This window comes from Oncorhynchus clarkii, chromosome 2 (assembly GCF_045791955.1).
Source record: "Oncorhynchus clarkii lewisi isolate Uvic-CL-2024 chromosome 2, UVic_Ocla_1.0, whole genome shotgun sequence".
Classification (NCBI taxonomy): domain Eukaryota; kingdom Metazoa; phylum Chordata; class Actinopteri; order Salmoniformes; family Salmonidae; genus Oncorhynchus; species Oncorhynchus clarkii.
Genome location: NC_092148.1, coordinates 31,913,899 through 31,928,607, shown reverse-complemented (window position 1 = coordinate 31,928,607; position 14,709 = coordinate 31,913,899). Strand labels below are relative to the sequence as shown.

Sequence of the window (14,709 nt, the reverse complement as noted above, 5' to 3'; positions counted from 1 at the left end):
ATCGATACTGCATGACAATACTTCTGCATTGTAAGAGATACTTTCCAATTGACTATATATAATAGTAATAGTAATATATTGAGAACAAATTACACATTTTTCTGAAAATATATGTTTACTAGAGACAAAAACAAAACATTACTTGGACCACCCACATAAGAATCTGAATGGCAAAGTTTTGCATTCTGTTCACTATTTTTAAACAACAACTATCAAGACCAATGATTGAGGAACTGGTAGTCACAGATTGCATTCATTGTGAGAAAAACCATTGGCCTATGATGCGCCCACTCTTACTGTAATATCATTAACGGAAGTTGAAACAGGATATGTGAACACTGGCCACCATGTCAGTCAAACCAAGGCCTAATTTCGCAGAAACCCTCAGGATTATATAGACATCCCATGATGATCCTCAGTATGAATCATGCTTCCATGAATGACTACAGGTTCTATTTTCAGTGTTGAGATCATAAAATTCTAAGAGGCCTTTGGGTGTTATTCTTAAATACAATCGTCCGCTCATAGCGCACAGTGTGTTGAGAATGGACCCAAGACTATGATCATGTTCTTAGCGCTAACAGGGAATGGAGAGATGCTTTAGTCGTCATTGTCTGTAGACTTGAAATGATCCTCGTCGATGGTGGAGAAGATGTGTCCTTCGTTGCTGAGGAACTCCACTGCATGCCTATGATTAGACAAAGGACAGTAAGATAGGTGCCAATGCAGCATGCTTAATTATGCAGTCTACTCTTGTGCCTTGCACATGAGAGTGCACTGGGCCACGTTCAGTAGGCAAATGTTGAACGTTGCAGATAGAAATACAATGAATAAAGCCAATATGACTTATTCTACATCCCAGAAATACATGTTTTTTTCTATAAAATATTTATATCTGAAAGCCGGCCAAAGTTGTGCCCTGCAGAACACGACCACTGTTGTGGTCCAACAGGACACATTCAAGCATATCAAGAACTTCAGAAACTGATTTGAGGATGGAGGGAAGGGAATGTCTTACTTGATGACAGCCAAGCTCATGCCGCTGAGTCTCTGCTTCAAGTCCTGTGTGCTGATACCCTGCGCGTCTGGACAGCTCCTTATCAAGCTCAGCACCTTATGAGAGGACAAGAACATAACAAAAACCATTCATATAGAATATTGTGCCAATCACATGTAGAACAACTCTTGAAAACTTCCCAATTGTTATGCCAGTCCTACAGATGGCAGTATGGTGAGGCATTTTTAATAAAAACTGATGAGGCCCAATTAATTTTGTAATCATTAGACCAATGTGCTAGATTTTTTAAATAAAGTACACTTTTTTCTCCTTTCACCTGGTAACAGGTGCGAGTTTACTTTCCAATTGGTATGGTCGGTGCGTTTAGGCTACCTATTGTTTATTCTACCAACTATTTAATGTGCCCAGCCATTTTCTTTAGTCCATTGCAGACTCACCTGGTTCTGGCTTGGGCTCAGGCCGTTAGCGGACATGTCGTTGGCACCCGAGTATCCACCTCCCATGTTGCCACCCATTCCCGGCCGCGACAAGGGCACCATGCTAGTGTTCATTCCCCCTCCTCCGCCCATCTAAAAAGGTAACCAGAACTGTGTGAGTGGTGCCAAGCAGGAAGAGAATCAAAACAAAACTTTATTCATAAAAAGCACAAGCAGCCGATTGTGGCATTACTGAGGTTGAATGGCCTTATTCAAAGCTAAGTTTAATGATTAATTTATCTCCATTTAAATACGTGGCAGATGGGCCAAGGCCAACTCGTCGGCTCTGTGACTACTGTTATACAGGTGGGAAAGTCAAAAATTCATGCATATTGGTGCTCTTCAGGGCCTAAAATGTACTTTTTGGTCCACCAGCCACTGTGTCAGGTAGATTTAAAAATCTACCAGCCACTACATTTTTTACCAGTCAAAATATTTTTCTTCACCCCTAAAATTACATCAACAAAACAAAAAACAGATGAGCATGCTTTGTAATGTTTCTAAAACAATAATGTATTACTAGTAAGAAGTAATGTGGTATATTGTTTAATTTCATATACATTTTTGTGACCAGTGTTAACGAAAATAATCAGATGTTCACATGCCCCGTTAAGGGCAGGAGGTTACCGCGGTTACACGACTCAAGAGTCATGTGTCTGAGACTCAGAGTGACTAATAAGTGCATTGTCTTCTCTTCCCTAGCAGTTGAAACTCAAATATAGAAAAAAATACCTAGATTGCGAACAAAATGTAAATTGCCAAGAAACACAAGGACAAAGTATCAGTAGACTTCCGAGTCAAGTAAATTAGACCAACATTATGCCTGTGCACAGCTCTTCTAAAAAATAATTTTTCACTCAGCTCTTCATGGACGCACAGCCCCTAGACAGGCAGTGTGGCAGCTCGAGGTGGGATAGGCTATAGGATACGTAGTTTTGACTTTGTGCGATTAATTTACCAACTATGAAACAAAATGGCAGAAATACTATGAAAACAGCTATTGCAGCATTTATTTTGCTATAAATATGATCATACTTGACTTCTTATTAACAAACGTGAGTGAAACTCTAGAAGTGTGAAGCCCTGACCACCCTCCAACATGGCTGGTGAAGAAGGCATCTTACCCACCAATGCCAAAATCTACCCGCAGGAGGGGGGTGTTAATTTTAGGCCCTGGTGCTCTTTGTCATGTGTGAAGGAAGTTCTCACCATAATAGTCTGTGGTTTGCTGAGCAGCACGTGTGCCTGCACCACCTCCAGCATGTGGGAGGTGATCTCGTTCATGTCGTCAAGGGGCCGGACGCTGAATGCTACCATGGACCTGTGGTTCTATTGAAGACAGGAAGTTACACACAAACACCCACAGTCAGTGCATCAGACACAGAGAGACACACAGGACTGAATGTGCAACGCACACTTTCAGTTAACATGAATGCATTTGCACAGGTCAGTGAAGGCTCCTCATAGAATGCAGGACCATCCCACTCAGTGAATTGCATTAAAAAAATAAAGTGAAACATTTTAGATAAACTATACTAAATATATTAATGTCAACAAATAACTGATAAAAAAATAAAAACTTTTGCAATGAGGGGCTATAGTAGACTCAACAGCACCCTCTAGGGTAGCACCATGGTGTAGCCAGAGGAAAGCTATTTTCCCTCCTCCTCTGGGTACATTGACTTCAATACAAAACCTAGGAGGGTCATGGTTCTCACACCCTTCCATAAACTAACAAAATAATTATGAAGACTTCCGGAGGACATCCTCCAACTTATAAGCGCTATCAGCATAAACTGACATGCTGTCCATCCAATCAAAGGAGCAGAGAATGAATCTAGTACTGAAACCATATGCTACAGCTAGATAGCACTGCAGTGCAAAAATTGTGGTGAATAGTTGACTCAAAGATCCGAGAAAGAAAATAGTTGATCAGTTTGCACAAATTAAATTCTTAAATTAAGAAGCAGCAGAGAGAGAGCTAGCTATACGATGAGTGTACAAAACATTAAGAACACCTTCCTAATATTGAGTTGCACCACCACTTCTGCCTTCAGTTCTTGACACAAACCGGTGCTCCTGGCACCTACTACCATACCCCGTTCAAAGGTACTTAAATATTATCTTGCACATTCACCCTTTGAATGGCACACACACACAATCCATGTCAACTGTCTCAAAAAATACTTATTTAACCTGTCGCCTACCCTTAATCTACACTGATCGAAGTGGATTTAACAAGTGACATCAATATGGGATCATAGCTTGTCAGTCTGTCGTAGAAAGAGCAGGTGTTCATAATGTTTTATACACTCAGTGTATTTTTTAATTATTGGTTTAGCTTTCACATACTTAGCTAATGTAGCCGATTTAACCTACACAAGAACCTGACAGAGAGGAATGCAATTTGTTGGCTAAGGCTATTCAACACTGCAACTCTTCCAAGTCAAGGGGAGCTTTCTGTTTTATAAATGTATTGCCACAGGGGCTCGCCGGAGTAACTGCTAAACTGAATGCTGTACACTGTACTGCGTGATTGTACACAGGGATTGATTGTGGGTTTACTAGTTCTACTTGGTTGATTATGACGTTAGCTCATATGGTGACAACAATCTAGGCAGTGTCGCAGTTTTGGTTTGGCTTGGGGAGATTTTTGCACCTGGTCATCAAAGTGATGATGCTGTATGTGGCTGCTATGAAAGTGAACCATGTGTGCTTGTGATCAACGGTGTATTCACTTCACCAATTCTATTGCAAAACGTTTCTTAAATGGAAGCAAACGGAACTAAAACGGGAATGGACCTACCCAAATTTGTCCAATAGAAACTCTTGTGTAAGTTGCAAAACGGAACGTTTTGTAACTGTTTGGACAAATGATTACACACCAGATCAGCTAGATGCAGGCAAGAGTGTGCAAGGCAATATTTAAAGTGTCACGGTCTCACCTTGATTACTCCAATTTGTCTCTCGACCTGTGTACCAAGGCTATAAACATTCAATTGTAGGCTCTCTCATGATAGGTATATGGCAAATTTGCGTATCATGTAATAGCCTAAACCTATCGATGATACATTGAGCTGGGTGAATAGAATACAAATTACAGTCATCCAATATTCTGTAATAGAAATGCTCATAGAAAGGCCATGCTCATAAAAAAATGAATTGTCCTCCCTAATGTTAAACAGCACCGACCGCCACTGGCATGGTGAAGTTTACATTTGTGAATCAAAATGCCAGCGGCAACTCCCTGCCCTAGACGCATATACAGTTGAAGTCGGAAGTAAACATATACCTTAGCCAAATACAATTAAACTCAGTTTTTCACAATTCCTGACATTTAATCCTAGTAAAAATTAGCCTTCCACAAGCTGAAGTTGGGTGAATTTTGGCATCCTGACACAGCTGGTGTAACTGAGTCAGGTTTGCAGGCCTCCTTGCTTGCACACGCTTTCAGTTCTGCCCACATATTTTTCTATAGAATTGAGGTCAGAATTGATGGCCACTCCAATACCTTGACTTTGTAGTCCTTAAGCCATAACTTTGGAAGTTTGCTTGGGGTCATTGTCCATTTGGAAGATCTATTTGCGACCAAGCTTAAACTTCCTGACTGATGTCTTGAGATGTTGCTTCAATATATCCACATCATTTTCCTACCTCATGATGCCATCTATTTTGTGAAGTGCACCAGTCCCTCCTGCAGCAAAGCACCCCCACAACATGTTGCTGCCACCCGCCTGCTTCACGGTTGGGATGGTGTTCTTCGGATTGCAAGCCCCCCCTTTTCCTCCAAACATAACAATGGTCATTATGGCCAAACATTTCTATTATTATTTCATCACACCAAAGGACATTTCTCCAAAAAGTACGATCTTTGTCCCCATGTGCAGTTGCAAACCGTAGCCTTTTTTATGCCGGTTTTGGAGCAGTGGCTTCTTCCTTGCTGAGCGGCCTTTTAGTTTATGTCGATAAAGGACTTGTTTTACTGTGGATATAGATACTTTTGTACCCATTTCCTCCAGAATCTTCACACGGTCCTTTGCTGTTGTTCTGAGATTGATATGCACTTTTCACACCAAAGTACGTTCATCTCTAGGAGACAGAACGCGTCTCCTTCCTGAGCGGTATGACGGCTGCGTGGTCCCATAGTGTTTATACTCACGTACTATTGTTTGTACAGATGAACGTGGTACCTTCAGGCGTTTGGAAATTGCTCCCAAGGACAAACCAAACTTGTGGAGGTCTACAATTTGTTTTCTGAGGTCTTGGCTGATTTCTTTAGATTTTCCCATGATGCCAAGCAAAGAGGCACTGAGTTTGAAGGTAATCCTTGAAATACATCCACAAGGTACACCTCTAATTGACTCAAATGATGTCAATAGCCTATCAGAAGCTCCTAAAGCCATGACATCATTTTCTGGAATTTTCCAAGCTGTTTAACCTCTTGGATATAGGGGGCGCTATTTAAATTTTTGGATGAAAAACGTTCAAGTTTTAAACAAGATATTTTGTCACGAAAAGATGCTCGACTATGCATATAATTGACAGCTTTGGAAAGAAAACACTGACGTTTCCAAAACTGCAAAGATATTGTCTGTGAGTGCCACAGAACTGATGTTACAGGCGAAACACAGATAAAAATCCAATCAGGAAGTGCCGCATTTTTTGAAACCGCCTCATGCCAATGACTCCTTATATGGCTGTGAATGGGCTTAGGCTTTCTGTCGCTTCCCCAAAGTGTCGACAGCATTGTGACATATTTGTAGGCATATCATTGGAAGATTGACCATAAGAGACTACATCTACCAGGTGGTCGCTTGGTGTCCTCCGTTGCAATTATTGCGTAATCTCCAGCTGCAGTATTTTTCCGTTTGCTTCTGATGAGAAACCAACTGCCACGACTGATATATTATCGAATAGATATGTGAAAAACACCTTGAGGATTGATTCTAAACAACGTTTGCCATGTTTGTCGATATTATGGAGCTAATTTGGAAAAAAGTTTGGCGTTGTAGTGACTGAATTTTCCGGTCTTTTTCTTAGCCAAACATGATGAACAAAACGGAGCTATTTCGCCAACACAAATAATATTTTTGGGAAAAATGAACATTTCCTATCTAACTGAGAGTCTCGTCATTGAAATCATCCGAAGTTCTTCAAAGGTAAATGATTTTATTTGAATGCTTTTCTTGTTTTTGTGGAAATGTTGCCTGCTGAATGCTAGGCTTAATGCTATGCTAGGCTATCAATAGTCTTACACAAATGCTTGTGTAGCTTTGGTTGAAAAGCATATTTTGAAAATCTGAGATGACAGCGTTGTTAACAAAAGGCTAAGCTTGTGTTTGAATATATTTATTTCATTTGCGATTTTCATGAATAGGAAACGTTGCGTTATGGTAATGCAATTGAGGCTATGATTACGCTCCCGGATACAGGATTGCTCGTCGCTAGAGGTTAAAGCACAGTCAACTTAGTGTATGTAAACTTCTGACCCACTGTAATTGTGATACAGTGAATTATAAGTGAAATAATCCATCTAAACAGTTGTTGGGAAAATTACTTGTGTCATGCACAAAGTAGATGTCCTAACCGACTTGCCAAAACTAGTTTGTTAACAACAAATTTGTGGAGTGTTTAAAAAAATAGTTTTAACCTCTATGGTATGTGGGACGCTAGTGTCCCACCTGGCCAACATCCAGTGAGATTGCAGAGCGCCAAATTCAAATACAGAAATACTCACAATAATTCAGAAAATATACAACTATTTAACATAGGTTTAAAGATTAACTTCTTGTGAATCCAACCACGGTGTCAGATTTCAAAAACGCTTTACCGCGAAAGCATACCTTACGATTATTTGAGAACATAGCCCAGCAGACAAATCATTACAAACAGTAACCAGCCAAGAAGAAGAGTTACACAAGTCAGAAATGGAGATAAAATGAATCACTTATCTTTGATGATCTTCATATGGTTGCACTCAGAAGACATTCATTTATTCAATAAATGTTCCTTTTGTTCGATAGTCTCTCTATATCCAAAAACCTCTGTTTTGTTTGCGCGTTTTCTTCATCAATCCACATCCTCAAATGCAGTCACAACAGGCAGAAAAAAATCAAAATAGTATCCGTAAAGTTCGTAGAAACATTTCAAACGATGTTCATAATCAATCCTCAGGTTGTTTTTAGCCTAAATAATCAATAATATTTCAACCGGACAATAACGTCGTCAATATAAAAGGAAAACAAGAAAGGCACTCTCTCGGTCGTGCGCATGAAATGAGCTTACTCCCTCATTTTTAATACAAGCCTGAAACAATTTCTAAAGACTGTTGACATCTAGTGGAAGGCATAGGAACTGCAATTTGAGTCCTAAGTCAATGGATACTGTAATGGCATTGAATAGAAAACTACAACAACAAAAAATATGTTTGAATGGATTTTTCTCAGGTTTTCACCTGCCAAATCAGTTCGGTTATACTCACAGACACCATTTTAACAGTTTTGGAAACTTGAGTGTTTTCTATCCAAATCTACCAATTATATGCATATCCTATCTTCTGGGCCTGAGTAGAAGGCAGTTTAATTTGGGCATGCGTTTCATCCAAAATTCCAAATGCTGCCCACTACCCTAGAGAAGTTAATGACTCCAACCTAAGTGTATGTACACTTCCGACTTCAACTGCAAAATAAACATTTGCAGGTTACACATTGTTTGAAAACAAAAACAAATTAACGTGTAGAATGATGTGGTCATGGCTGTGATATGACCTACAGATAAAGGTATGTAGTTGTGTGGGGATGATGACCTCACCTGGAAGGAGCGCAAATTGCCAGAGACCTTGACGTAAGTGCCTGGGGGGATGACAGTGCTGTCCACACTGGGATCCTATGAGTGAGGAGAGAGAGCAGGACAGAACCATAGGTGAGTTGAGTTAGCAGTTGAACTCTCATTTGAGTGTAGCCTGATGTCAAAAAAATATATGTTTATTGAACATTATTTGGAAATTATACCGCAAGTGTTGACTGTAGTGTATATCCTTCCTGATCCTAGTACTTAGCAGCCCTGATGAGACTCACCTCCGTATCTACCCACTGCTTCACGTCCATAGGGGCCCCTGTCATGTCATCGACTTTGTACTGGATGTTGGTCATGGATTTGTCAGTGGTTCTGATGATGCCCACAATGGTAACCTAGCACACAAAAATAGAATACTGTCATAGTATACCAAGGCACACCTCAATCTTCCATGTACAAATGTAAATGTAAAATCCTAATCAGTCTTTGAGTCACCGTATCGCAACACACCACAAACCCCAACAAAATGGCCACCATCCGCATATTTAAGATGTATTTTGGGTTACCTGGGCAACCTCTATCTCTCCCACTCTGAAGACATCCTCTGCTTGGGCAGCAGACATGAGCTGGGACACTGTGCAGGGGACAATATGTTGGGCACGTTGTCTCTGTAAACATACATACACAGAAAGCCTGAGTAATTCAGAGCCAACTTTAACCTACAAAAAAAAAATGACACAATGGCAGACACAATAGTGCGTTATGCTACTAATATTACGATGACAGACATTTTCCACTTGCTGTTCGCTAACTTTGTAATATATGGAGTTGGTGAATGACAAATACAGACCCCTTTCTTCTCTCCTCCCTGGGAGGCAGCAGGTGATGCGAATCCTCCCGGGGACTGAGTGTATCCACCACCCATGTTTGATTCACCGTATGATCCACCTACATGAAATGACAGTCTTTAAAAATATATATATTTAACTAGGCCAATCACCGACGGTTGTGTCAATGAGACAACTGCAGCAATAATTCACTGTCTGACTAAAACCATGGAAACAAGCTTGCATTACTATCTAACGTTAGGTAGCTGATTGGAGACTACACACTAGTGAGCCAAATAGCTAACGTTAGCTGACAAAAGCACTATAGTAACAAGTTAACTACAGTAGCTAAGGTTAGTTAGTTACCTAGCTAACGTTTGCTAATGTTGTTTCCTGTTACTGTACGACAAAAAGCTCGGTGCCTTTTAGTTTACAGAAGAAATAAGGTCAAGTCAGCTACTAGCTATCTTTGCACAAAGTCAGCGCACAAACTTTGCACAACAAAACAGACCTCAAGAGAGCTGGCTACAATAGCAAGCTAACGTTATTTACAACTAGGCAACTTTTGAGCTATTCTTGAAAGCCATATAAACCATTGCTACAAAGACAAACTCACCTTGGTTCCACATGGTGCCGTTACCTTACGTTATATGATAAAATAATGTTTAAACAGGTGGCAAGACAATAAAACGTGTAAAAAGTATTCACAACTATTCCCCTTCCTGAACAATTCCGCGCGCTGGAAAGTTGACAGTATAGAACGCATGCGCCCTACAGAAATGCCGCGAAATCCATTGTCCAATGAGATTCTGACTAGATTTGGTAGCTAAAACCAATGAACATGCGAGATTGCTAGACGCACTAGTTACCCAGAGATACACTACATGGGTATGTAGACACCTGCTCGCATGACATCTCATTCCAAAATCATGGGCATTAACAGTGGCGACCCGTCATTCTGCCTCTTGAGTAAGGCAGCTCCAAAATGCAGGTGTTTCAGCCTAGCTCAGTGCTTTCTGTGGTGGAGGGGTAGCGAGGAATACAGAGCGTAGGCAATCTTCTTTAGTTGCGCTGTGATTGGCTTAGTGTTCTGTCAGTTTCGAATATGGTAAGCGCTTTCATTGTCTGTGTGTGTTGGGTGGGGCGATTTCCACAAAATCCAACCTATTTTAATAAATGTCACCCTAAGCAGGATAGAACTTATGCAGCAGGTTAGGATACTGAGTTTTAGGTTAGGAAAAATGAGGGGAAAATCTTTCCCTTTTAATTGGTCAACTATCACATTTACAGCTACCCCAGTAACCACCCTTTAATTGAGAGCAAAACAATTCACATTTCTTGCCCCCATTCGTTTAACACCGAGTGCCTTCTCCCTCTGACCAGCAGAAACACAAACAATTATCACAAGACCACTTCTGGTTACCCTCACCGATTCCACAGTACCCAATTCTGTTTTCACTCACCCTGAAACCACAAATGGATCAGCCAAAAGGCAAGTGTCCACTTTTTCCAAAAACTTCACTCCTACTGTCACAGACTCATATTTATCCTCACCCTCAGTGCAAGCCTCAAGGGCACCAAGATCTTCACCACACCTACTACCTCTGATACTTCGCCCTCATTCACTTCAATTTCTCCTCCTGTCTTCAGCTCACTCTGCTTACATTTTCTACCATTCTTCTGTAGCAAACCATCTCCCTTTTTCCAGCCATTTTTTCACTGACTCAAGCTCACCATCTTCCTCCCTCTCTCTCTCTTAGACCTCATCTGCCTCTCTTTTCCCCTCCATTCCTCCTCCGTATTTCAAGTATTATCCTTATGATAATGCTGCAATTCTCCTGACATATCTTGTTCTTGCTTTCTCAAGGGACCCCATTTAACTGGCTGTCACAATCTCCGTACAATCAGCCCGTCGGGATGTGGCGCTCAACAGTACATCCCACTTATAACGCAGCTGCTTCATCTTGATGGTAATATTTATCAAAAGCTACCGCAACACTTTTCAATTTCAAACAAGCGTGCTCTCCGCCTTCCTTATCCCTTGTCTGTCACATGACATGTTCCACTTCCTTGAAGCCAACACGCATCTTCGGGTTATGCTGGACTCTGTCCTAACCTGCTACGAAAGTCACTTTTTATCAAATTGGCGTGAAAAGGGTGTGTCCCCTGTTGCAGAGGACATGCCTCTGGGAGATAACACTGACAGGAGATTTACGATGTCTTCAGGGATACCACATTCGAGAGCATGAGTTAATGTTTCTGTACTGGGGTACCAGGCGGAGATGGCTGCAGTATAGAGTTGGGGTGCCAGACACTGGTCTCTACACAATGAAAACTTTTTACAGCAGATACTTATAATTCACAGCAGACAGTATCTTTCATACAAATCTTAACCTTGTGACACATTCCATACATCTGTTGTGTGTCATGTAGACTGAAGGAGGATGGACTTTGTAATAAAATGCTGTGGCTCAAACCAGCTCGAGTTCTCAGTGATCACCTCCAGGGGTGATTACCAACCAGCTCCATTACTGCAGTAATTAAATAATAAAGTGATTGTTGAAGAAATCTAAAAGTCTCTCCTTTTGATTACAATAGTTGTACCACCATTTTGGTGACAAGGATGGGATAATAAACTTAATTTTTCTGATTTTTCCCAGTGAAACTCAGGTTAACCGTGCACACGGAGTTGCATTAGATGCAACCAGAGGAAAGCCACTCCACTATTTGGAGCAGATCGGATCCCCACCTGGCTGGGAGCGTCAGCTGAATGGATACATCATTTTGAACAGAATTGGATTAAGGGTGAGACTGGTTTCTTTCAATAATTGAACTTAAAGTGCACAGAATTAATAGTACATATTAGACATTAACTGAACATTTAAGTGATGAAAATATAATATATATATATATATTTTTAATAACAAATGTGCCTGTTCAGGGTGTACTCAGAGTTAGGTCTCCCTTAACTTGCTATGGCTGCAATCCCCCTATCGGGATAAGTGTCATCAACAACCGCTGAATAGCAAAGCACTACATACAATAAATATTACTATATTTATATTCATGAAATCACAAGTGCAATATAGGAAAACACAGCCTTTTGTTAATCCACCTGTCGTGTCAGATTTTGAAATTAAGCTTTACATCGAAAGCAATCCAAGCGTTTGTGTAAGTTTATCGATCGCACGATAAAACATTAAGTACACTTAGCATCAGGAAGCTCGGTCACGAAAATCAGAAAAGCAATCAAATTAATAGTTTACCTTTGATGATCTTCGGGTGTTTTCACTCACGAGACTCCCAGTTACACAACAAATGTTCCGTTTGTTCCATAAAGATGATTTTTATATCCAAAATACCTCAGTTTGTTTGTCGCGTTATATTCAGAAATCCATGGGAAAGAGCGGTCACGACAACGCAGACGAAAATTCCAAATAGTTTCCATAATGTCCACAGAAACATGTCAACCTTTTTTTTAATCAATCCTTTAAAATATATAATCGATAATATATCAACCGCAAATGTCTTTCACAGTAGGAGAGGGGAAAACAATGGCTGTCCAAATTCTGTTGCGCAAGCAAAACTCATGTGACCACTTGACGCGATGTTATTGTTCTGGCTCCTTTTTCACAATAAAAGCCTGAAACTATGTCTGAAGACTGTTGACACCTTGAGGAAGCGATAGGAAAATGAATCTGGTTCATATCCCTTTAAATCCAGCAAAGGGAGGCTATGGAACATGGAGTTTTCAAAATATAAGCCACTTCCTGTTTTTATTTTCCTCAGGGTTTCGCCTGCAACATCAGTTCTGTTATACTCACAGACAATATTTTGACAGTTTTGGAAACTTTAGAGTTTTCTATCCAATGCTAATAATAATATGCATATATTAGCAACTGAGACTGAGGAGCTGGCCGTTTACAAATGGGCTACAACACCCAGTTCTGGGACCACTAATTAGCCAATATTTTGATAATGGTATAGGTTTCCCTGTTCATATTGACAGGGTTTGAAATCCTGTGTGGGTAATCTCTGTAGAAGTAACTGACAGATGGTCAGCTCGAGGATTTGAACCTTTCGGTTACTAGTCCAACGCTCTAACCACTAGGCTACCCTGCCGCCCCAATAATATAGTAAAAAACACTTTTAAGGGTTTGTCTGACCTCTGTCCTGACCTTCCAGTGTGGTTTGATCACCCTCACTGGAAATCCATTTGGATAATGAATTTAAGGTAATTTGTAATACTGATTTGAAGGTCATTTGTAATATTGACAATTATGATGACGTTTATTTTAAATTATTTTATTTTGACCAGTAGTAGTGTTTTTTTTTTTTACACATTACTCACATGGGTAGTTGTGTGTCAAAAAGGGGGAGGTAAAAGTCTAAGTTTTGGATTTAAGTTTACACGCCTTGATATGTGAAGGAGTGTATTATTGTGGTGTTTGTTCTGATACAAATCTCACCCGATTAGGTCTGCTGGATTGTTAGGATTTTTCCTGATGGGTTATAGGTCTAACTTCCTGTTCCCGTGGCTCTGCGATGAAGTTGACAGTGTGATGGAGAGTATATGCCAATTTGAAAAAATAGTTAAAATAGAATGTGTTATTCTCTTTGACATATGTTTAGACATTGGTATTAAGAATAATTGGTAAAAGTAATAATTTATCATATAGTTAATGCTTGTCAAAAATGAACTGAACTGTTGTTCTGATATGATACACACCTGTCTATATAAAGGTCCCACAGTTGACAGTGTATGTCAGAGCTAAAACCAAACCATGAGGTCGAAGGAATTGTCCATAGAGCTCCGAGACAGGATTGTGTCGAGGCACAGATCTGGGGAAGGGTACCAAAAAATGTCTGCAGCATTGAAAGTCCCCAAAAATACAGCGGCCTCCATCACTCTTAAATGAAAGAAGTTTGGAACCACGAGACTATTCCTAGAGCTGGCTGCCGGGGCAAACTGAGCAATCAGGGGAGAAGGGCCTTGGTCAGGGAGGTGACCAAGAACCCGATGGTAACTAAAGAGTTCTTCTGTGGAGATGGGAGAACCTTCCAGAAGGACAACCATCTCTGCAGCACTCAGACCTTTATGGTGGTGGCCAGACGGAAGCCACTCCTCAGTAAAAGGCACGACAGCCCGCTTGGTGTTTGCCAAAAAGCACCTAAAGGACTCTCAGACCATGAGCAACAAGATACTCTGGTCTGATGAAACCAAGATTGAATTCTTTGGGCTGAATGCCAAGCGTCACGTCTGGAGGAAACCTGGCACCATCCCTACGGTGAAGTTTGGTGGTGACGAGTTTTAATGACTCCAACCTAAGTGTATGTAAATGTCATATTTACCAAGCCGCACTGCTTCTTAACACAGCGCGCATCCAACCCGGAAGCCAGCCGCACCAATGCGCCGGAGGAAACACCGTGCACCTGGCCACCTTGGTTAGCACACACTGCGCCCAGCCCGCCACAGGAGTGGCTGGTGCGCGATGAGACAAGGACACCCCTACCGACCAAGCCCTCCCTAACCCGGGCGATGCTAGGCCAATTGTGCGTCTCGCGGCCGGTTACGACAGAGCCTGGGCGCGAA

The 14,709-nt window shown here is 41.0% G+C and overlaps 1 protein-coding gene across 1 annotated transcript; it reads right to left on the bottom strand.

Moving 5' to 3' along the window:
* Positions 1-96: 96 nt before the first annotated feature.
* On the bottom strand, positions 97-9,896 carry LOC139380932 (replication protein A 32 kDa subunit-like). The gene is made up of 9 exons (XM_071124104.1): positions 9,733-9,896; positions 9,140-9,237; positions 8,856-8,957; positions 8,571-8,684; positions 8,305-8,379; positions 2,704-2,823; positions 1,456-1,587; positions 1,019-1,113; positions 97-688 (listed from the first exon to the last, which is right to left on the bottom strand). The coding sequence occupies exons 1-9, from the start codon at positions 9,743-9,745 to the stop codon at positions 601-603; spliced, it is 837 nt and encodes a 278-aa protein (XP_070980205.1). The 5' UTR covers positions 9,746-9,896; the 3' UTR covers positions 97-600.
* Positions 9,897-14,709: the final 4,813 nt, after the last annotated feature.

Coding starts and splice junctions, on each gene's coding strand:
- LOC139380932 (XM_071124104.1), bottom strand. Junction 8,685..8,855: donor GAGAGATAGAGGTTGCCCAG/GTAACCCAAAAT, acceptor TTTGTGTGCTAG/GTTACCATTGTGGGCATCAT. Junction 1,114..1,455: donor TGAGCCCAAGCCAGAACCAG/GTGAGTCTGCAA, acceptor TCCTCTCATAAG/GTGCTGAGCTTGATAAGGAG.